General features: G+C 45.6%; 1 protein-coding gene across 1 annotated transcript in view; it reads left to right on the forward strand.

Moving 5' to 3' along the window:
• CDCA8 (cell division cycle associated 8) overlaps window positions 1-25000 on the forward strand; it is a 114770-nt gene that overhangs the window by 68383 nt on the left and 21387 nt on the right. Inside the window, exons 7-8 of the mRNA XM_068126630.2 lie at window positions 9995-10089; window positions 17797-17874. Coding sequence (XP_067982731.1) covers window positions 9995-10089; window positions 17797-17874 — 173 coding nt within the window. The remainder of the gene's footprint in view (window positions 1-9994; window positions 10090-17796; window positions 17875-25000) is intronic.

The following is a 25000-nucleotide window of genomic DNA, read 5'->3' on the forward strand; positions in this document are numbered from 1 at the left end:
AGCTTATACCTACACAGGCTTAACTTATACCCAGGACAGAACAAACAAGACAAACTCACGTACATGAATGGATAGTATGGCAGGGGTGGATGGCTGGAAGGGAGAGAAGAGTCCGTTCAGGATGGCAGGCTGGAGGCGAACGGCCGCCGACTCCTCCACAATCTGGTTCACGCGCAGCAGCGCGTCAGAGCTTCGCGCGCAGGGGCTGGTCCAAGCGGCGTTTCCCTCAGGCCTCGTACGTCCTCCACCTCATGCGTTCTCTCTCCACTGCTTTGCCTGCCCACCTCTTTCCACAGAAGGACTCCTCAGAACTCTCTCACTTTGGTTCAGTGCACCTCCCTCAGAACTCAGCTCACCTCTCCACAGAACTCTGCTCACCTCTCCACAGAACTCTGGTGGGGGCTCCGCGCAACGGGTTATATAGCGCCACACCCTGGAACGTTCGCGAAACTGCTTGATCGTTCTCTCTCCGCCCTCTCAAGCCAAACCCACTCATTCTTGGTTGGTTGATCGGGGCTGGCTGACTCCTCCTGTTGATGACGATGGGCGGGCCACGCCCTTCTTCTCCGAGTTAGAGCACATGCGCAATGGCGGCGAATGCAGTTGGTAATGGAGGCAATGCAATTGGTAATGGAGGTTCTGGGGCCATCGAAAGGGGATCTATCTTATTTGATTTTGGTGCAACGTAAGATCGACTATTGGACACACAGCCTTGTCTGAAACACAGACTAATGAAATAACTATAGAGAGGTTCTATGATTGGCTACGTGCTTGTACATGGACTAGCTAAGGTGCTCATTTCAATTAACAGCCAATTAAGGGGAAATGTACACAGGAAATTTACTACTAAATTTACAAAGTGAAGGTTCTAAAAACCGTAACTGTATATATATATATATATATATATATATATATATATATATATATAATATATATATATATACAGTGGTACCTCGGCTTACGAGTGCCCCAACGTACGAGTTTTTCGAGATACGAGCCGTCGCTCGGGCGGTTTGTTGCTTTGGGATACGAGCCGAGATCCGATGTACGAGCTCAAAAAATTTATTTTTTTGAATTTTCCGGTTGTGGCTTCCGGTTCCGGTCACGCAGTTATCTTGCCGTGAAAGCATCTCTGCCGTGTATCGCTGCTGTTTTGTTTGTGAAAGTGGTTTTTTCTGTAAAATTTCGCGTTTTCAACCATGGGTCCGAAGAAAGTGAGTGCCAAGGGTGGGCCTGAGAGGAAGAAGAGGATGATGAGTTTGGATACGAAACACGCAATCGTCGAACAACATGAGCGAGGTATGCGTGTTGTCGACTTGGCGAGGCAGTACGATCGTACTACTTCGACGATATGTACGATTTTGAAGCAGAAGGAGTCGATAAAGGCTATAACGCCAGCCAAGGGCGTTACGACCATTTCAAAGCAACGGACCTCTGTCCATGAAGAGATGGAGAAGTTGTTGTTTGTGTGGTTGACGGAAAATCAGCTCGCAGGAGATACCATGACCGAGAGCATCATTTGTGAGAAGGCACGAGACATTTACAGGGATTTGGTGCAGCAGACGGCGGGAACATCAACGGACGAGGCATCGGAAGAGTCATTCAAAGCCAGTCGGGGATGGTTTGATAATTTTAAGAAGAGGACCGGCATTCACTCCGTCGTCAGGCATGGTGAGGCAGCAAGCTCGGATGTGAAGGCAGCCGAAGAGTTTATTATAACTTTTGCCGAACTGATAAAAGCGGAAGGATACATCCCCCAGCAAATCTTCAACTGTGACGAGACAGGGCTCTTCTGGAAAAAGATGCCGAGGAGGACGTATATAACGGCAGAGGAGAAGAGCATGCCAGGCCACAAACCCATGAAGGATCGGTTAACCCTTGCACTGTGTGCGAATGCGAGTGGCGACTGCAAGATTAAGCCGCTACTGGTATATCACTCTGAAAACCCCAGAGCGTTTAAGTCTCATAAGATCCTTAAAGAAAAACTGCAGGTTATGTGGAGAGCAAACGCAAAGGCGTGGGTTACCAGGCAGTTATTTGTGGAGTGGGTAAACCTGGTCATTGGTCCTGGCATCAAGAAGTACCTTTTGGAGAATAAGCTACCCCTGCAAGCCCTTCTCGTCCTTGACAATGCTCCCGCACACCCACCAAACCTCGTAGACGACATCCTTGAAGAATTTGCATTCATTAAGGTCCGCTACCTTCCACCCAACACCACCCCTATCCTGCAGCCCATGGACCAGCAGGTGATTTCCAATTTCAAAAAGCTCTTCACCAAGCACCTGTTCCGGCGCTGCTTTGAGGTTACGGAGAGCACAAACCTCACCCTTCGAGAGTTCTGGAAGGATCACTACAATATCGTGGCCTGCCTCAGAATTATCGACATGGCCTGGCAGGGTGTTACAAGGAGGACCTTAAACTCTGCATGGAAGAAGCTGTGGCCTGAGGTTGTGTCCGAAAGTGTTAGTGCTACTGAGGAAGTGTTAGTGGTGGAGGAGATTGTGTCCCTCGGAAGGTCCATGGGCCTGCAAGTGGATGAAGACGACGTTAACGACCTCGTCGAGAAACACAATGAGGAACTGACAACGGAGGAATTAAAGGAGCTACAGCAGCAGCAGAATACGGAGGTTTTGCAGGAACTAAACGCGGAGGAGCCAGAGGCGGAGGAGGTTATCGCGACAAGTGAGATAAAGGAAATGTTGGGAATGTGGGAGAAAATTTCAGAATTTGTTCAAAAGAAACACCCTGAAAAAGTTGCAACAGGTCGTGCGTTGGCGCTGTGTAACGACACTTGCCTCACTCATTTCCGAAAAATTTTGAAAGGGAGGAAGAAACAAACCTCGTTGGACAGGTTTTTAGTGAAACGCCCGGCAAGTGAAAGCGAGGACAGTGTGGCGAAAAAGGCAAAAGGTATCTCCTCCACCTCTGCCAGCATCTTCGTCTGATCTTCAAGGTAAATACATACAGTACACTTAATAAAACCAGTTTATTTCTTTACATTCTCTTGTATTATGTACAGTATATACGAGGTCGTGCTTGTTTATACATTATTTGTTATTTATAAAGTACATTTTTGTTATTTAAAAGCACCTAACAAAAAAAATTGGTGTTTTTTTTTTGAGGCTGGAACGGATTAATAGCATTTCAATGCATTTGAATGGGAAAATTTGCTTTGACTTACGAGCGATTTGGCTTACGAGCTCCGTCACGGAACGGATTAAACTCGTAAGCCGAGGTACCACTGTATATATATATATATATATATATATATATATATATATATATATATATATATATATATATATATATATATATATATATATATATATATATATATATATATTTACAGTTAGCAACAATCAGGTGATTAGCAATGTGATTGACCATATTGAGATACATGCTGGGTCATTCAAACAGATCGGGTTATTTAGACCAGTAAAATGCCAGGAAGATTGTTCTTGGCTGAGATAGTCGCAAATGAGCAAAGCCGGAAACACACCAACAGCAGTGGTGAAGGGATACATCAGAGGGACACTTGGTATAAGGATCAGCGAGGGGAAAGAATGTCAATGAAAAAAAACATGTAGAACTGCATTCAAAGTACACCGCCCCCATGCCAAATCGATAAATAACAATTAATGTTATTAATTAATAACAATAATCCTCCAGCTCGTGACATTGCCGGGGCACCTTCAGCACCCAGCGTTGCCACCGTGCAGCAGATGGAGGCGGAATTAGGAGGGAGCGGTGTGTAATAATTGATTGATTAATTAATTAATTGCGCATTTAAAATAAGTAAATAAAAATTGTAAAATAATGAAATTCTTAAATTTGCTAATACCATACCTAAACCTGTTTCATTCGAATCTGTAATTTTTTGAAAATTAATTAATCGAAAAATAAATAATTAATAGATTAATCAATAAAGCAGAAATACCCTTTACAGCCAAATCACTTGGTCACGATCATGCCCGAATATGAGCTTCCTAGCTCAAAAGGTGCCTGAGATATTGCCTAGATGAGAAAGAAAAGAAATAAGTAATTAATAAATCTATTATAATTAAGTAATTAATTGATCAATCCAAAAATGAAAAATGCCTTTTTTGCATGCATCCTTTTGGCACGCGTCATCACCAGGTGCAGATGACGTTATGCAGCGCCTGGAGATGGAATAGGGAGGGAGCGGTGTACAAAAAATATCTGAGCCCAGAAATGTATGTTTTGCACCAAGAGAAAAAATTAACTCGTGAGTGCAAAGGCTATGATTGACCAACCACTTCATTACTCAGTGTAGTCCCTCTGAGACTGTGGACCCTTTGCATTGTACACCGCTCCTTTTGTGTGCCATCTCCAGGTGCTGCATGATGTCATTGCTGGGCACCGAAGGGAGCCTGGCAATGATGCACGCTGAAAGGGAGTACTCGGTTTTCACTCCGGTTTCTTGTTTGTTTGTCCAGGCGATATTTCAGCCATCCTTTGAGCTAGGAAACGAAAATTTTGGCACAATAGTGAGCAAGTGCTTTGGCAAAAACGGTGTGTTTTGTTTTTTGGTTAATTGATTAATTACATTATTATCGATTAATTAAGTACTTATTTATTTCCTTTCTCTTCTGGGCATTATCTCAGGCACCTTTTGAGTGGTTTCGGTATGCTATTTGTATTAATAGCCAATTGATTAAGAAAATATTGCATGATTATTTTTTATTAAGACGCCGAAGGCGCCCGGCAATGCCGCGCTGGAGGGAATTTATTTATTTGGCATGGGGGCGGTGTACTTTGAATATATCTGTACTTGTATTAATTTATATTCTGCATACAGAAAATATTTAATTGCAATGGATTTGATTCTCCAGCATGACATTCAAAGGGTAGACGCAGTCCAAGCTCTTCCCGTCTCTCCGCGAAAGGGGGCACCGATGTATGATGCTCGATCCACAAAGTGTCGTTATTTCCTGTTTTTACATCAATTTGATTAAGAATTGAAAGTTTTTTGTTTTTTTTATTGTGACCTTGACCTTCCAATATGTGGTGAATATGAATGAATGATCGTTTTGAGGCCATTCCAATATGTGGTGCATAATGAAAATAATGTGGTGCAACAAAATTTCAGGGAAATTGGTACAGGGGTTTGGAAACATTTAAGGAACAAACAAACAAACAGACTTGCATATACAGTGGGGTGCAAAATTACGAGTCCAGTTAAATCAATGCCAATCTTTCTCAAATTGCAAATTCAAACACAAATTTGTCATAATATTGTTACGTCTATGAGGGGGTCGATGAACGAATCCCATAGTAAAGGTAGGACTGTATTATTATAGCATGGACCGTGGACGCGTCGTAGAAATCTTGATTTACTTTAGCGGGGAAACTGTAGCTTAAGATTGTTTATGTGTTCACTAGAGGGGTGAAGCAGTGATAAATTAGTTTGGGATAGAGGTTAATTTTCCCCAATATGTGATTTCCTTCTGTGATTTTCCCTAACATTTTACATTTACAAGGCCGGCCATGCAAACCCCCATTAAACAACATTTACAACCAGCGCCGGCCCTATGAACACTCATGGCAACTAAGCTCCGCCCACATGAATTTAAAATCAACAGCACATTACTCCATTAGAATACAACAACAACAACAACAGGCATTTTAAGGCCATTTTCCCTGCAAGAGCGGGGCCTTGTGGTCCCCATGACAATGTTCTCCATTTTGCCCTATTTTCTGCATCTCCCCTTGTTAACCCCCTTGCCCGCATTTCTTCTTCGACCATCTTTAGCCAAGTCTTTCTCGGTCTTCCCCGTCCTCTACTTCCTTCTACATTCATTTCCATCACTCTTCTCAACCAGTCACTTTCATCCTTCCTCAACACATGACCAAACCAGCTCAACCTGTTTCTCTTCACAGCATCAATCACAGGCTCTATTCCCATCATCTTTCGCAATTCATCATTTGTCTTCCTCTCTCTCAACGATACTCCGCACATCCACCGAACCATTCGCATTTCCACCCTTTCCAGCCTTCGTTGCTGCTCTACGTTCATTACCCATGTCTCATTCCCATAAATCATAACACTTCTCACACATGCAGCATACACCTTTCCCTTCAGCTTCAACGACACTCCCCTCCTCGTCAGCACACCACTCGGTTCCCGAAACGTCTTCCATGCACATCTCACTCGAGCAACCGTTGCCGAGTCCAATCCACCTTCTCCATTCAGCATGTCTCCTAGGTAACAAAATGTTTTCACACCTTCCAGCTTCACGCCATCTCCAAGATCCAACTCAACATTTCCTCCATCTGCAGCTCCCTCTGTGCACACCTTACACTTGAATGTAGCTGCCACACTGGTTAATGACCCTCTCAAACCACTACATTTTTGATGAACCCACTCCGCACATTGTACATTGAATGGAATTCACTCCGACACCCTTCCTGCACACAGCACACGGCCACTTCCCAGTTCTTTCCACCTCACCACATGCTTTACCACTTGCCATCACCTTCGTTTTTCCGATATTCACCTTCAGACCTTTTGTCTCCATACATTCCTTCCACTTGTTCATCTTCTCCTTCAGTCCATCCATACTTTCTGCAATCAACACCAGATCATCTGCATACAACAACTCCCACGGTAAACCCTCCTTTACGTTCTGAGCCAGCACCTCCATCACAGCTACAAATAGTAGTGGACTTAGTACCGACCCCTGATGCACTCCCACCTTCACCTCAAACTCACCACTGTTCCCGTCCTTCGTCCTTGCAGCTGTGCGCGCTCTTTTGTACATTGCCATCACTACTCTGATCAACCATTCCTCCACTCCTAACTTCCTCAATGCCCATGTCACTACTTCACGTGGAACCCTATCGAATGCTTTCTCCATTAGAATGTGCTGTTAATTTTTTTATTTGGTGACAACGGTCTGAGTTCCTGAGAGCGGTGTGATATGTGTTTTGATTGGCTGTCCAGCTTTGCCCACCCCCACCTTTGAGTATATTAGCGGGGGTTTGAGATTATTTTATCACTAATGTGGAAGGTTAACGGGTACACGTAGTTTTTCACATTGTTAACTGAAATGTTGTCATTGTTTGTTCAATGAAATTAAAGGTTGGAGATCCTACCATGGAGTTTTTTTTTTTTTTTTTTTTTTTTTTTTTTTTTTTGTATACAAGATCGAGGCTCGTGAAAGAGCGAACATTAATCACACAGAAAGACAAACCGACACATAAAACATATAACATCGGGAGCGGTAGACAAGATGGGGAGAGAGGGGGAAGGACACAAACACAACATTTGAGAGCAGGGACCGAGAGACATGGAGACATCGAGAGATCTGAGAGAGGGCGAGGGCTTTGGGGGGGGGGGGGGTGGGCATGGGAAGGGGGCGGTGGGAGAGGTATAAAACATATGGACACTGCCAGGACTTCCAGGAAAGAAGTTGGAATTTCAAACAAGGTGGATCTGGGGTGAATTAGCGGGGGTAGAAAAGATCAAGGTTTTGGATGGGGGAAGATAAGTTCTTTCAATTTACTCCCAACCACAAATCTTTGCTTGTAATAAAATAAAAAAAAGTGTGTGTGTGTGTGTGTGTGTGTGTGTGTGTGTGTGTGTGTGTGTGTGTGTGTGTGTGTGTGTGTGTGTGTGTGTGTGTGTGTGTGTGTGTGTGTGTGTGTGTGTGTGTGTGTGTGTGTGTGTGTGTGTGTGTGTGTGTGTGTGTGTGCGCGTTGGGGTTGGGGTCAGTTAAACAAGACCGACACATCTTTCACCTGTGAATGGAAGGGATAAATCAATTGGCTCTCACCTAATCAATTACCCCCACGTGGCTAGGATTATATGAATATATAGATTCCTCCCATGCTCTTCTGGTCGAATAAAGCTGTATACAACTACGTTTGTCCAAATACAACGCCGGTTTGACCACGTCCACGTGGACCTGGTGGGACCTCTGCCCCCCTCGCGGGGTTTCACCTACGTCCTCACCATGGTGGACCGCACCACCCGGTGGCCGGAGGCCGTGCCCTTGGCGTCGACAACGGCGGCCGATGTCGCGCAGGCTTTCATCGCCACCTGGGCCGCCCGGTTCGGCGCCCCCTCAGACATTTCATCCGACCGCGGCCCCCAGTTCACCTCGGAGCTCTGGGGGGGCGGTTGCGCAGGGGCTCGGGGTCCGGCTGCACCGAACCACGGCCTACCACCCCCAGGCTAACGGCCTGTGTGAGCGATTTCACCGCTCATTGAAGGCCGCGCTCCGGGCCACCCTCCGCGACGGCGGCTGGGTCGACAGGCTCCCCTGGGTCCTGCTGGGCCTCCGGACGGCGCCCAAGGAGGACCTGCGCGCATCCGCGGCGGAGTTGGTCTTCGGGCAACCGCTGCGGGTGCCGGGCGAGTTCCTCCCCGACTCCACGGCACCATGGTCCGCGGCACAGCAGCGCTCCGCTCTGCAAGAGACCGCCCAGAGGTTCGCCCCGGTGCCAACGGCATGCCACGGGCACCCACCGACGCACGTCGCCCCGGAGCTTCGCACGGCGGAGTACGTCTTCGTCCGCCACGATGCCCATCGGACACCACTGCGGCCCCCGTACGACGGGCCTTTCCGCGTGCTGGAGACCGGGGCGAAGCACTTCACCCTGGACATCGGCGGTACTCCTGACCGCGTTTCGGTAGACCGCCTCAAGCCGGCCCACCTCGATGTGGACCATCCACCGCCAGTGGCCCGACCCCCACGTCGGTGCCGCCCTCCTGCGGGCGGACCCCCGGCACCGCCCAGCCACGCCGCCCCCCGGTCCTGCACCCATCCCAGGGGCATCCCACCTGGCATCCCTGCACCCCGGACGCCGCCGATCGCCAGGGGGCGCTTCGGCCGGGTCATTCGTCTGCCCCGCAAACTGGCCCTCCAGGTGCGCGGGAATTCTGGGGGGGCGCGTGTGGCGGACACAAAAGCCCACTGGCGTGGTGACATCATTCCACGCACCAAGTGGGCGGTGGCCACGCCCGAGGGGTAGGCGTGGCCTCATGATATACACCGGGCGACCAGCCCGGAAGTGTTACAGTGTAGTCTTACAATAAAGACGTTTATATGTTACCGCTTGTCCGCTTCCTCCTCGATCCCAAGCGCAAGCGCGCGTAAGCCCTTCACTGTTTCAACCTCTACCCAAGTTCCTCTACAGCTACTGACATTCGCAAGTAGTACGCACATGAGATCCCAATGTTACGCGCCCACTCGGTCACCCAACCGGTTTCATCACTTGTCGAGTCATCAGCGACAGCGTCGACAGGAACGCGTACCACCGAGGCTCTCAATCGTGTACTACATGCGTTGTCAATAGCAGGCAACATATAAACAACTAGAACGATGCTCAGTGGAGCGCATACCTCCACCAGGCTGAACAGTTTACATTTTGTATCCCAATGATTTTTGTATTTCTGCATCCGGACCTTGTTCAAAATCTAATCTGCTTGTTATTGTCACCTACCCAACTCATCCAGCAAGTTTTCTCATAATCGTCCACACGTTTTGAGATATCGCGCTATATATAATTTTTTGCACGATCTAGTGGTGAAAAATCGCTTAAATAGTTCTTAAATAATCCGGATGCAGATCTTCACCAAAGTCATCGATTTCCCATTGTCACACAATCAACCTGTCCACCAAATTTTATCCAAATCGGTCCATAACTCGTTGAGATGTCCTGCTCACAGATAGAAAGACATGGGTGAAGACATAACCTCTGCCCACCTTTGGTGGTGGAGGTAACAAGACCTAATCACGTCTCTCACCTGTAATCGGAGGGAATAACCAATGAGCTCACATAATCAATTGCCCCATTTGGTTATGATTATGATTAAATTAACTCCTCCCACGCTCTTGTAACGAAAGTGGACAGGATACGAATAGAGTGCCTTTGAGAGAAGGCAAAATTCTATCAACCCTTTGCAGTGCTGTATTTTGTTCTTTTTTATTTGGTGCTTGACCATCACATTGTTTGTACTGCTTACCAGGCTGCTACGAATAGAAGGTTGCCAGCTAAAAGGACAAGAGGATCCAAGAAAGAGAATATGGCAATACCGAGCATGACCTCCAACTCTTCTGAAAGGTTTATATCATGAAGCATTGTAGAATTCAATAAGATACTGTAGATCTCTCAGACACATGGTTAAGTTTGTCAGTATGCTATTTTCAAAAACGTATTTGGACAGCTCACCCCAACTTGAAATTAAGCCTTCTACCCACGTGTTTCTCCCATACTGAAAAGCGGCATGCATTTTTTAGAAACCCGTCTTCTTGGGACATTTATAGACAACTTTACACATCTGACTTTAATCTAAGCAGAATGTATTAAAGGTCTTTGATTTATTTTTATTTTTTTGTATCGTGTCGAGGAATATGGAGGAGCTAGAACATTGAACGTATCAGGATGTAACTGAGAGAACAAAAGGAAGAGTAGAAAAAGAGGGGGAGGAAAACCCACCAAGAGCAGGGATGAGGGATAAAATAGAGGGAATGAATGAATGAATGATCGTTTTAAGGCCATTTTCCCCGCTAGAGCAGGGGTTAGCCTTGCGAGCCCCATGACAATCATGGTTCCCTGTTTGAGGCAATGTTTTTTATGGCCGGATGCCCTTCCGGGTGCCAACCCTTATAGTCCGGCAGATATGTGAAAAATTGTGGTAGAATTGTGCCTTTGATGATACAAGCATGAAACTTGGCACACAGTTAGGGCATACCCTTACAGTGAAATTTGGATGTAGGGGCATTCCAGATTTCTCCTTGGCCCAAAATGGCGGCCATTTTACAAAATGGCGGCTAAGAAGGACATATTTACCTATTATTTCAGACTTGTCATTTGTGCTGCTATTGAAACACAATGTAATGAGCATATTATAAATTGTCATGTACATGCTATGCAATACCTTCATACTGGGTTCAAAATTGGAATCTACGGTGGCCTATAAGGGGCAGAACAAATGGTTTACCATTGCAATAGACAGGACTGGTCTAGCGGTTTAATTATTTAACTTTGCATGACTATCTGATTTCTCCTGGGTGTAATTTTGGTTCAATACCTTTATATGAACAACTTTGATGTAGCTTTATGAACTTTCCTATCATAGACTAGGTGACTATAAGGAACAATGCAAGGCTAGTGAAAAGTTACGAAAGCGAATTACTATATTTATGATAATAATGTATGTATTTCTTTTTCAGATGATAACTCGACTGCACTGCACCTTCGCTCATTGACTGTAGTAGCTACCTAGATTTGGTTCCCAATTTGTATATTGATTGGATGGTGGTGGTGGATAATGCTTAATTGACAATGGCCAACAAAAATTTCAAGCTATTAGACCCCCAAAGCCCTAGTACATCTGGAACAAACATGCCTTATCTGACAGATTGGGAGAAGTGTGTGTTATGTCAGGAGGTCACCGATGAGGCCCTTGCCTGTCCAGCTGATTCCAAGCGAACCACAGGGTCCGGATACCAAACTCTTGCAGATTATCTCCTCACCTTCAGCCAGATGGGCTGCCTGCCAAAATCTCTAGAACTGTCCCGCCTGGACGATGGTGAAGGTATCCAGTCAACCTTCCAGAGCCACAAGGCTAAGTGGCATGATTCATGCAGACTGAAATACAACAAAACTGAACTGCATCGGGCACAAAAAAGAGAAACGTCTAGTGAAGAAACCGCAAGTGTCTCAAGAAAGTACACCCGTCACAGAGTACATGTAGACCACACACAGCCACAGCCTGAAAAGTGTTTCTTTTGTGACAAACCAGCGGGTACTAATTCTCTGCGAAAAGCTTCCACCTTCGACCTCGATAAACATGTCAGGACAGCTGCCCTGAAACTAGGAGATCAGGCACTTCTTGCTAAACTGAGTGCAGGTGACCTTATAGCACAAGATGCACAGTACCACGTGAAGTGTCTGGTGTCACTTTATAACAAAGCAAGGGCCACAAGCACAACACTGAATGAACAAGATGATATCAATCACGGTATAGCACTTGGAGAGCTAGTGTCCTACATCGATGATGCCCGCACAGATGCTCTTGTGACACCAGTGTTCAAGCTGGTGGACGTAGCAAGACTATACACCACCAGGCTGGAACAGCTTGGAACAGTCTTGACCAGGCGTGTCCACTCCACCAAACTCAAAGATCGAATCATGACATATTTTCCAGACCTAGAGGAGCACATGTCCGGTCGAGATATTCTGCTTGCTTTCAACCAGGATGTTGGCTCAGCCCTTCAGAAGGCATGTGATCACGACACTGACAGTGATGGAGTTTGTCTTGCTAGAGCCGCAAATATAGTTCGTAGAGACATGTTGAAAATGAACTCAACATTTAGTGGTTCATTTGAAGCCCACTGCCAAGAACATTCGGTACCTAATTCGCTTGTATCACTAGTTTCTATGATCTTGAATGGTCCTAACATCCAAGAGCAGTCAAGCCACTCGTCGGTATCAACACCTACTCTCACAATCTCACAACTCCTTATGTTCAACAGTTACTCACGCCGCAGAGAGAGTAGCAGTACTACCACGTCCACGAGGCACAGTCACAATCGGGAGACTCCCCTGCCTGTGTACCTGGGCACCCTTATCCACACAAAGACTCGAAAAAGAGACCTGGTTGATACTATGTTCAACCTGGGTCTCTCGATCTCCTATGACAGGGTGCTTAGCATCTCCACGGACTTGGGGAACAGAATCTGCCGTTTCTTCCAAAATGAGGGTACAGTTTGCCCCCCTGAGCTAAAAAGTGACCTCTTCACAACTGGGGCAGTGGATAACATTGATCATAACCCCAGTTCAACAAGTGCCCACGACTCCTTCCATGGCACTGGCATTTCACTTTTCCAGCACCCAAATAGCGATAGCCGTGGAGTTCAACGGGTAAACCCAGATGACACATCAACAACAGATGCACACCTGCCACAGTCATACACCATCGTACCTCCTGTTGTTCTGGGTAAATGTGACCCACCTGTACCCAAGCTAGCGGGTCCCAACAAAAGCAACTGCCAACTCATCCCTGAAGCAATGCAGATTGAGTACAGGTAACTGATTATTGTGTTTGAACTGTGGACAGTTATATGTGTACCTAAATAACCAAGACTTGTTAACTTGTGTGGACTTGTTTGTTCTTAATTGTGTTCATTATCTTGCATTTTGACAGGTGGCTGGAGCAGATGGAGAAGACAGTGCTATCTGACACACCACTTAAGGGAGACGAGACAGTATCATGGGCTGGATACCATGCCAGCAAGCAGTCTATTCCAGAAGAACCAGAGTGTAGTGTGGCCTTAACTTAATTGCTGCCTCTCTTCTATGACCAGGCAAAATCTGTGGCAATGATTCGTCACTCCATGGATGTCATCAAGAAAGCAATCGATATTCTGAATCCAGGTCAGATCCCTGTAATCACACTTGATCAGCCACTGTACACACTTGCCAAACAGATCCAATGGAGATGGCCAGAAACACACGGAGAAGATCACTTCGTCATGGTCTTTGGTGGACTCCATATTGAGATGGCAGCATGGAAAACCCTCGGTGACCTTCTGGATAGCAGTGGGTGGACAGGCGTTCTGATGCTTGCAGGGGTTGCTACAAGTGGTACTGCTGATTCCTTCCTGAAAGTGACCCATGTGACACGCACACGACGAGCACACCAAGTCACAGCCAGTACTCTCTATCTTCTCCTGAAGGAAGCCTACAGCCAGTACACCAGTGGACTAGATAAGGGACAGGATACGATACCACTAGATGACTGGTGCGGTGAACAAGCCAATGCAAGTCCACAGCTTCAGTTCTGGTTCCTAATTATGCAGCTAGAACTGGCAGTCCTGATCTATGTGAGATCCGTCCGTGAAGGAAACTTCCAACTGTACACTGATGCTCTGACCAAGCTTGTACCATGGTTCTTCGCCTTGGGACATACAAACTATGCCAGGTGGATCCCAGTTCACTTGCGCGACATGGTGACACTTGCAACAAAGCATCCAACTGTATACGCACAGTTTCTGGCAGGAAACTTCATCATGAAGAAGACTACACGTGCATTCTCTGCCATAGCCTTAGACCAGGCACACGAGCAAAATAATGCATTGGTGAAAGGTGATGGAGGGGCTGTAGGTCTTACGGAGAATGCTGCAGCTTTGCGCCGATGGATGGTGTCTGGTCCAGAGATGGCCAAACTGATCTATAAGTTCGAGGCCACAACAGAAAAACGAATTAGGAAAACTGAACTAAAACACCATGAACAGACAAAGCACACGCAGGTAGCCTTTGCTCGAGATGTGAGAGCACTCACCCGTGTCATAGGAGAGATGGGGAACCCATTCTGTGACGACAGCAAAGATCTCTTGGTGCTAGACAGCAGAGACCTGGCAGACCCAGCAGTCATCAACACCCTTTACCAGATCGAGAAGCTGGGAAAAGAACAGTATGACACATATGTGAACGAGAGGCTTGTACATCAGACAAAGCCTATCACTGACCCAATAAAAAGAAACAATCTCCCTCTCTTCAGCCGACCCCCAGTCAGAGAGAAGTCAAGAACAGAGTTGAAGGTGGTATCTCTGAAGAATGACTGCGTTCTGTTCTCCAGGCTGTTTATTGCATCCCAGACACGGAATGGAGATCTTGATGAATTCTTTGCACATGAAAACCAAGCTTGTCCCCCTGCATTGTCACAAATGGGCAAAATCCGGCTTGGAACCAAGTCTGATCTGGTTGGGTGCTTAGAAGATCTGATCACCTCACGGGAAAATGATGATGTAAGCCCCCCTGTTGAAGTCATGATCCTGGATGGAGCAGCCATCGTGAACATGCTGGCACCTCGTAATGCGAAGACCTTCTCTGAGTATGCATCACTAGTATTCTTGCCATACATCACATCTCAGATACAAAATAAGAGCAGGGTTGATATTATCTGGGATGAATATTTCCCAGACAGTTTGAAAGCCGACACCAGGAAGACGAGGGGTAAAGGCACCAGGAGACGAGTTGAGCCATCTAGTTCCATCCCTCGAAACTGGCAGGCCTTCCTTCGCATAGACGAGAACAAGGTGGAGTTGTTTGACTTTCTAGCAACGAGGATAGCAAACATTGAGACTGACAAGCAAATCGTCACCACAAACCACAAAGAAGTTTTTTGTACACAGCCACGAGATGTTACTGGTCTTTCCCCGTGTAGTCACGAGGAGGCAGATACAAGGATACTACTCCATGTCCAAGATGCAGTCAGACAGGGCTATACCAAGGTGTCAATCCGCACAGTGGACACAGATGTTTTGATCCTTGCAGTGGCAGCAACTGGATATCTTGACATCGATGAACTCTGGGTTGCTTTTGGCACAGGGAAGAATTTCAGGCACTTGGCAGCTCACGAGATGGCTGTGGCACTGGGACCAAACAAGTGCCGAGGGTTGCCATTCTTCCACGCCTTCACTGGGTGTGACACCGTGTCCTGCTTCGGCGGAAGGGGGAAGAAAACAGCATGGGAAACATGGAAAGCCTATGATGAGGTCACCTCAGCTTTCTGCGCACTGGCTGCCACACCAACCATTTCAACTGCAAATGACAACATGGATCCACTGGAGCGTTTTGTTGTTCTGCTCTACGATCGAACAAGCAGCCAGGAACATGTTAACGATGCCCGCAAGCATCTCTTCACCCAGACTGGTAGATCAATAGAGGCTATCCCACCAACGCAAGAAGCCCTCAGACAACACATCAAGAGAGCTGCCTACCAAGCCGGCTTTTGTTGGGGCCAGATGATGATTTGCGCACCTGAGCTCCCATCGCCAAGTGAATGGGGTTGGAAACAGAGTAATAACGGCTGGGGGATATATTGGACAACCCTCACAGAGGCAACTGAGGCATGCCGACAATTGATTAGATGTGGATGCAAGAAGGGTTGCAGGAAACAGTGCAAGTGTGTTAAGGCCGCACTCCAGTGCTCAGCTCTGTGTCACTGTGCAGGGGAGTGCACACGATAGTATACAGGAGGAATAACACACCTGTTACATATACACAAACATGTGGAAGACTGTTTTGTAGACTGTTTTATAGTGAAAGTCACTTCCACAGCGTTAATGTGGCATTTTCACTTCATTTCCATTGTGTTTCTGGAGTTTGCTCAAAATAGCTCAAAAAGTAATTATTTTTGTAAAGAATAAGGACCAAATAAATGTTATGTGAGTTTGTTGACATTTAATTATGATCTTACAACCTGTTTACGTGAAAAAAACATCATAGGTGTGCTTGAGCAATAAGTAAATCTAGTTTTATAGACATCGGTACTGTGTATCTTATTATCCGTAAACGGCCATTTTTTAAATGGCCGCCATTTTGTCCCTAGGAAAAGATTTGAATGCCCCTATATCCAAAAATCTTCCTAGTAGTATGCTCTATCAGTGTTCAAAATTTCATGCTTGTATCACCAAAAGCACAATTTTTTCACATATCTGCTGGGCTATTAGTCGCCTCTTACGATGCGCAGGGATACGGTGTACCTATTCTAAACCGGGGTACACACCGGGAGGATAAAATAAAATAGATAGAGAGAGACTATAGATAGAGGGATAAAATAGAGGGAGACTTTGAAAAATAAGTTATGCCATTGACAATAAGGGTTAGAGGAGGACACTGGGTGGACAAGATGGATACAGCCACAAGTTCTGATAAAGTAAAAACTGGAAGCTTGGAAAGAGGTGGACTTGCAGAGGGTTAACAGGGGAGAAATGATCATGGCTTTGGATGGGAGATGATCTGAGATGGTGATGAACTGCTGTCTTGAAAAATTGGAGGGAAGAATGAGATTGAAGTTAATGTGGAAATTGGTTCCCCAAGTGTGGGGGGGTGGGGGGGGAAACAGGAAAAAGAATATCTTGGAACATCACTTTTGGTTTCAATCTGGGATTTTTATTTTTTATTTTAATTAATGTACAGTGTGAGAAATAATTATATAAACTAGAAAAGCTTGGTATGAAATGCAAATACGATGTGACATCACCGCACATGTTTGGTCAAAATGGAAATTGTGTAAAATTGAGATTGCTCCATAGTATGGTTGTGCGTTGGTTATTTGGGGACTTATTTGGGACTTATTGTTCTTAAAGAAACGTTGACGTCTCTACATTCAGCTAGGTCATTTGTAAGATGTCTACCGTGTCATCTATAATGTGGAGAACATCCCCTGAGTTGCTTAACATCACTTTGGAAGAGTTTGTGCTTTAGTATTAGACCGCTTCTATTGTTAATTGTATCAGCTTTGCATGTCCTCATCAGTTCAGTTTCGTCTTGCACACTGCTCCTGCTAAAACGTCGAGTCCGGCTGCACCCGAACCGAGTCAGACTGCAGTCATGGAGTTGCCTTCACCAGCTAAGATTGATTTATATAAGCTTACCCTTTGATGTTAGCTTCCCAAGTGCCAAAATAATCTTCACACTTTCTCCTCACTGCAATTGTATCTCCACTTCATATACTTGTATTGTCCTCTGCAGGTGTGGCACTTTCTGATGCCTTGCGTGACAACCAATCGGTGTACTACATCAACACATGACTAGAACGGAACATTCCAGTTTTAGCACGATGCGATTCCACCTCACTTTTTGCATTTTATACACAGTTTTTACTGTTTCCACAATTATTTACGATGATGTTTTTTGGAATGGGCTGTAAGCTGATGTTCATGTCTGCTTGCAGATTACACCTCCTTTAAAACTCTGTGCTTGCCTTAAGCTCTTTGTTTCTGTAATGTCCTAAAGCTGCTTGTCCATCTGTTTTAGAGAAGAGGTGCTACAAACAAAAAAGCGTACTTGCAAGATGATGTGCACCACTCCTCAACAGCAGATGAAGAGCCCATGGTATGTTCTTATTTTTTCCTTGAAAGACAAGGTTGACCTTCAAGTGACAGTCGTTTCAATCTTCTCCCACCCTCCCCCCCACCCCCCCATTCCCATGCCTCCTTCCCCCAAGCCCTCTCCCTCCCACAGATCTCCCGATGTCCCTGCTCTCAAATGTTGTGTTTGTGTGCTTCCCCATCTTGTCTACCGCTCCCCTTATTATATACTTTGTTGTTTTTTTTTTGTTGTTTTTTTGGTGTGTGATAAATGTTAGCTCTTTCATGAGCCTCGATTCTGTATATAAAAAAATATATATTGTGATCAGTTTGTTTTTATCCTCTTAGTTTTTATTTTTGTTGCTGTAAAGCCTGAATCCAAATTTTCAAATCTTAGTTGAAGGAATTAATTATTCTCATTTGGTTTCTCGAACGCTTGCACCAGCACTGCCAATTTGATGTGCCGCTGGTAATCGGAGTGGTTTATTTCAACAGCAACAGTCGATCTTGCTATGTTCAAGTTGCACAACAAGCATTAAGGCTCCTCAATCGCATTTTATGCCTCTGCAGCAGAAGGCCGTAGGCATTATGTTTTCGGGTCGTCCGTCATCGGTCGTTACCATTATAACTTGTGAACCACTGAAGGGATTTTGACCAAACATGGCACAAGTATGGACAGTAATACAAAGTTTAACTTGCTCGGTTTGGGGTTTGAAAGGTCAAATGTCATGTGCCCTTTGTCAGTCATTTTTCAGTCCATAACTTGAGTCAGAAGCATCTGATGTCTCTTATAGTTATCTTTTTTTCTCTCTCACAACCTTTAGTTTTTATTAATGTGACCTTTAATTGCAATCAAACGTAATAGTGGACACAACTAATGTGTGCGGAAGCACATTGACACATTCCTGTTGAATTCCATTTTCTATTTTATTCTTAGTTTGTGTCTTCTGAATCAATTTTACTTCGTTTTGTTTTTTTAACTTCAAGCTGGCATGCATTAGTTAACATGAGGGGTGGGAGGTAGACCCACAGTTCTACAGCCCAACAAGGCTTGCCCATCCAAAATCAGGATGCACTATGTGACTTGCCTCTTTTTAAAAGAAAACAAATTAAAACTAGAACGGCACCAGGTAGAGAGCACCCCTCCACCAGGCTGAACAGTTTACATTTTGTAGCCGACTGATAGGTCAGACCTGCATCTGTACACCTTAACTAATTATAAACGGCTTATTATTTTCACCTGCCAAACTCATCCACTAAGTTTTGTCTGAATCCATCCATAACGTTTTGAGATATCCGACAGACAAACAGTTGGAAATATAACCTCTGTTCACCTTCGATGGCAGGAGTAACTAGAACGGCACCATACACTCTGCAGTGTAGAGTGCATACCTCCGCCAGGCTGAAAAGTTTGTTTTGTATCCCAGTCCTCTGCAATAGACAGAAAACATGCTATTTTAGTATGACCATCACCAACATCATTCTACTTTCAGCCTTAATTACCTGGTATACTGGAAAGAAAATTCAATATTAAATATATTAGAACATTAATACCATCATCTAAGCATCAGTAAACCACATGGTTGTGTTTGTATGACTGCAGTGTCTGTTATTACCATATAGTAAGGGCATTTTATGAGATATTTCACAAATCTGTTAACTAAATTGTTACCAAAAAATTTCTTCACCAATATGTTTGTAAAGGTGTGTAATAACATGTGTTAAAATGTTGAAGTTCAACTCCCGTGGGAAACCCAGAAAAAAGCTGTTGAATTCGGGTACCGAAAAATTATTTTCGAGAATTTTTATTTTTTTTAATCGGCCCTTAAGTAACTTATGAGGGGTCAAATAAGGGTTTTTCATGATTCTGAGTTGATTGTTAACATTTATATTTTCACTTTTACATTTACACACAAAGTAGCTTTTATTTCACATACATATATAATACTCAAGAGTTATTTCTCATTCACAATGTCAGAAGTTTCAACGGTCATTGTCTATGTCTTCTTCAGACTCAACAACATCATGACTGCAGTTTCTGCATGTAATGCCATTACAGACTCCACAGGCCGAGATGCACGTGACCCCATTCTTCTTGCAGCTGCATCGCCGGTTGCTGCAATCTCCATGACAATTACAGCTCGTGAACTGCAATAGCTCCTCAGGAGCCGTGGGGTCCAGTGTTGGAACTGGCTCATACCCATGCACACCTATTGTCCATCCATAGTCACTGGGGTTCAGAGACATGCTCTGTAGAAGGATCCAGTCCCGGGTCTGCAGGTAGGCACGGAGTGAATGTTGTGCAGCTGCACCCTCTGTTGGAGGTAGAGTCTCTGGTTTGATCACTCCTGCCGCTGCCTTCCTTGAGAACATGTAGTACCGAATTTCACCCAATGTAGTATCTCGTCCATGGTAAATGTACTTGAAAATCGCAGTACCAGCCTGAATCACTGTTTCCTTGGTGGCTTCTGTGTCAAGGAAGATGAAGGATCTGGCAAAGGTGGTGCCGGAGAGGTGACTTCGATCCAACCCATTGAGTGAAAGGGAGTGTTTCCGTGAATAGAGACAATGTTTAAATCTATATTGTCTCCAACAAACTGAGTGACTGCATTGTTTGTTTCCCCAACCTCCATAAAGACCACCTGATCATTACTTGACAATTCACTTTCACTGGCTGGCACTTTGGCTGTCATCACTGATTGATCCTCAAGCGCAGCATCAACCGCAACCTCATCATTGATCTGTTCATCGGTTTCCTCCACAATGGTGTCAAGAGTGCCAGAAGTATCTGGAACATCATCTCCACTCCTACTATTAAGGAAGCAGTATTTGTAGTTTTGTGTCTCCGTGTAAGACTCAGTGTATCCCAGCCGGTGGAACTTGTTGAGCATCCATTTTGACCCAAATCTATGATCAAGTTGTATGGCAAGCCCCATTTGGTGTGGCAATACTCCAGACCGAGGTCGACAGGCCTTAATAAAATTCTGCCCCCAAACGGCAACTCTTTCGTCTGTCTTGACAATCGGTCTCAAGAACATCTGAAGGCTTGCAGGAACAAGTGTCAGCTGACTATCGATGTCAGTCATACTGTGTGTGGTGGGGTATGACTTTGGACCTAAATCAATCAAGGCAATATCATTGGATATGAACTTGAGTGCCGTCTTTATGATCTGAGTCTTCTCATCTCCATGGTCAAGATTAGCATGATGCGCTCGCAGAATATTGTCGGTGCCATCTTTGAGACAGAGTACATCTGCCCTTCTTTCCTGTGTTGTGAAATACAAGGTGTCTTCGTATTTCTCTAGAAGTTTTATCTTTAGCCAATGCTTTGAATAAGAAAGGCTCTTCTCTGGTGACTGATCAAACTCCTGCAGCTTTTCATGGACTTGGTCCATGTTCATTACCCCATGCTCTAATTCTGAGTCTAACCATTCGCAGAATTCAATAAAAACTGCCTCTCGCTCCTCATCAATACTCCTCTGTCCTCTCTTCCTTTTTCCTTCCTCATCAGTCTTGGACAAACTGTCACCTCTCGCAAACATAAGTTTGCATCGCAAATGGTACAGTGTTTCTTCTGCTACCAAGTCGTTGATCCCTTCCAGGTGTCCAGTGACTTCAGTGCCCCAGTCATCCCCGCGACTCCGTGCTGTCTTCAGCAAGCTTGCCTTCAGTGTATCTGCAGTCAAATTAGCTGGCACTCTGTATTTCTTTCTAGCTTGTGCTGGATTATTTTTGTAGAGCTGGGCTGGTTGGTTGCAAAGAATGCATACATCCTTATACAGGAGATCAACTGACTGTGATCTTCTAGAACTGCAGCCAGTTGATGAACTGAACTCACAAGTAGTGCGTCTTCTCTTCAACTTTGATGACTCTTTCTCTGCCTTTGATGCTTGAGCTGACTTCTTGGTGGTTGCAACAAAGTTGTTATACAGATCATTTTTACACTTCTGGTGGTACCTCAGTTTTCCTTCCTTTTGAGCCTCCTTCATACGTTCCACAACAGTAACATTTTCGACAGTTTCTGCTCGTTTCAATAAAGTTGAGTATCCCTTTGGAGTTGCCTGTATGAGCCTTTCAGCTGGTGTATCCGAGCGTGCACAGATGAAGCAATTGAGCACAGGTGGAGTAACGTCTTCATCCATATTGCTAGACTCCATGTCCTGCAAAGTAGAAAATGAGATATATTTAGAAATTATTTTTCCACAAAGGAGTGTCTGTGGTGAAATATAAATGTTAACAATCAACTCAGAATCATGAAAAACCCTTATTTGACCCCTCATAAGTTACTTAAGGGCCGATTTAAAAAAAATAAAAATTCTCGAAAATAATTTTTCGGTACCCCGAATTCAACAGCTTTTTTTCTGGGTTTCCCACGGGAGTTGACCTTCAACATTTTAACACATGTTATTACACACCTTTACAAACATATTGGTGAAGAAATTTTTTGGTAACTATTTAGCTAACAGATTTTCATATGTTTCCCTTACTAATACAAACGATCAATCTGAAAACTCGGGAGAGTGAATCTGGTCAAATTTGACGTCGCTGTAGACGCCTCCCATCAGTAAAAAGTCCAAGATCTTGATCCATAGATGCCATACAAACATCTTGATTGTGTCAAATGTTTATAGCTGAAAGATTCTAGTTCATTACAATCTATATATATAAAACACTGTGTGTGTGTGTGTGTGTGTGTGTGTGTGTGTGTGTGTGTGTGTGTGTGTGTGTGTGTGTGTGTGTGTGTGTGTGTGTGTGTGTGTGTGTGTGTGTGTGTGTGATATGTTACCGATAGACTCCAAAACGGAGAGGCTCACGTGCTTGATATTTGGCAGAGACATGGCCATTGAGCCTGGGAAGAACATGGCCGACCTTTAAAAAAATTATTTCATAATATTTTTTATTTCAGCGAGCAATATTATACACAGAATCTGAGCCGGTGGCAGAGCAGCGCGCTGATTCGCTCAGAGCGATCTCGTGATGTTCCAACCTTGCCACCATAAAGTCACAGTTACGCGTTCGCGCGTAATTCAGAGCGATTGCGTTTTTTCACATTTCAGCGAGGCACATTGCCATTCACACCACATAGGTTTTTTTTTCTTTCATCTTTAGATCCATATTTTTGCCATAACGTAGCGCATTATGGCTCGCTCGAGCTCGAGTTAGCCAATCACCTGGGAGCATGAGGCCACGTTGGCCACGCCCACGACACGACGCAGAGTTGCAATCTTGACGAAGACTGACTGTGATAAAGGCAATGGCACCGAAGCAAAGAAATTTGTCGCGTTCAACCTCTCGAGCAAGGAAAATCGCTGATCGGAGGACTCCATGAAACCGATGAAGATACTTTTCACCATCGACAAGCCAATCAAGAACGTGTCTCTAGATTCAGACAGCAAGAGACAGAAGATGAGAGAACGGCACGTCTAAACGCCAATCAACAACGTCTGGCGAGGGCCAGACAGCGAGAGACAAGATGACACAAACTGTATTTCAAACTGTATTTCAAACAAACTGTATTTCCCAACAAACTGTATTTCCATCGACAACGGCCATGTATTCCTATTAACGTTATGTAAAGTACATAAATTGTGTGGATTACATCATTTGTGGATGCGATCAATTGCCAGTAACCATCTATATCCTCCCTCCCCTCCCCCTCCCCCCCCTCCCTTTCCCCCCTCCCCTTCCCCCTCCCACCTCCCTCTCCCCTCCCTCCTCTTCTCCGCTCCCCCTCCCCCCTCCTCCCCCCACAGTTCCCCTCCCCTTCCCTCCTCCCCCTCCCTCCCCCCTCCCTTTCCCCCCTACCTCTTCCCTTCCCCTCCCCCTCCCTTTCCCCCCTACCCTTCCCTCCTTCCCCCCTACCCCCTTCCCTTCCCCCCTACCCCTTCCTTTCCCCCCTACCCTTCCCCCTCCCTCTCCTCCTCCCCCCTCCCTTCCCCCTTCCCCTTCCCCTTCCCCTTCCCCCTTCCCCCTCCCTCTCCCCCTCCCACCTCCCCTCCCTCTCCCCCTCCCACCTCCCCTCCCTCTCCCCCTCCCACCTCCCCTTCCCCCTCCCCCTCCCACCTCCCCCTTCCCCTCCCCCTCCCACCTTCCCCCTCCCCCTCCCACCTCCCCCTTCCCCCTCCCCCCTCTCCTCCCCTCCTCTTCCCCCCCCCGTTCCCCTCCTCTTCCCCCTCCCCCTCCCTTTCCCCCACACCCCTTCCCCTTCCCCTTCTCCCCTCCCCTCTCCCTCCCTTCCCCCTCCACCCTTCCCCCTCCCCTTCCCCCCTCCCCTTCCCCTGCCTTTCCCCCCTCCCTCTCCTCTTCCCCCTCCCACCTCTCCTCCCCTCCCCCCTCTTCTCCCCTCCCCCCCTCTCCTCCCCTCCCCCCCTCTCCTCCCCTCCCCCCTGTTCCCCTCCCCTTCCACCTCCCCCTCCCCTCCCCCGCCCGGCAATGCCGGGAACTTCTGCTAGTATACCATAATAATCATTTATGTTGAATATATGCATTCTAGACAAATAGAAAAGTAGCTAATACACATTTTTATAGTGTCACCAACAAAATTGGGGCATACAACAACAACACAACAGGCATCAACACAACAGGCATAGTCACAAATAACCTTATCAATCCTATTATATTGTGAAGAGCAGGCAGTCAAGCATAGAAAATGAACCAGGAGATGACACTTGTTCATATGATGCCTTATTTGTATGTTTCAGTACAGTTTTACACCTTTCGAAGACAAAACTGTACAAAGCCGAAATACAACGTGACGCAAAATCGCGATATTGCGGTTAGGGGGTAACCCCCACTTCAACCCTAACCCTAACCCTAACAACTCTAACCCTAAGAGCAAATTGTGGAAAAACGTCCAAGTAGATTTTTGTCGAGAAACACCCTAGAAATTTATACCCGAGAAATTTATACTCGAGAAATTTATACCCGAGAAATTTATACCCGAGAAATTTATACCCGAGAAATTTATACCCGAGAAATTTATACCCGAGAAATTTATACGCGAGAAATTTATACCCGAGAAACAACACGCAGACCTTTTGGTAAATGAAACACAAATAAAACGGCCCGAGCTCAAGGACTAATAAGTAACGACTGAATGTGTCATGGTGAGAAATACACACACAGACAGACACCAAATTGCACATTTTAGT

Source organism: Myxine glutinosa, chromosome 10, assembly GCF_964187855.1.
Source record: "Myxine glutinosa chromosome 10, kmMyxGlut1.1, whole genome shotgun sequence".
In the NCBI taxonomy this organism is placed as follows: Eukaryota; Metazoa; Chordata; class Myxini; order Myxiniformes; family Myxinidae; genus Myxine; species Myxine glutinosa.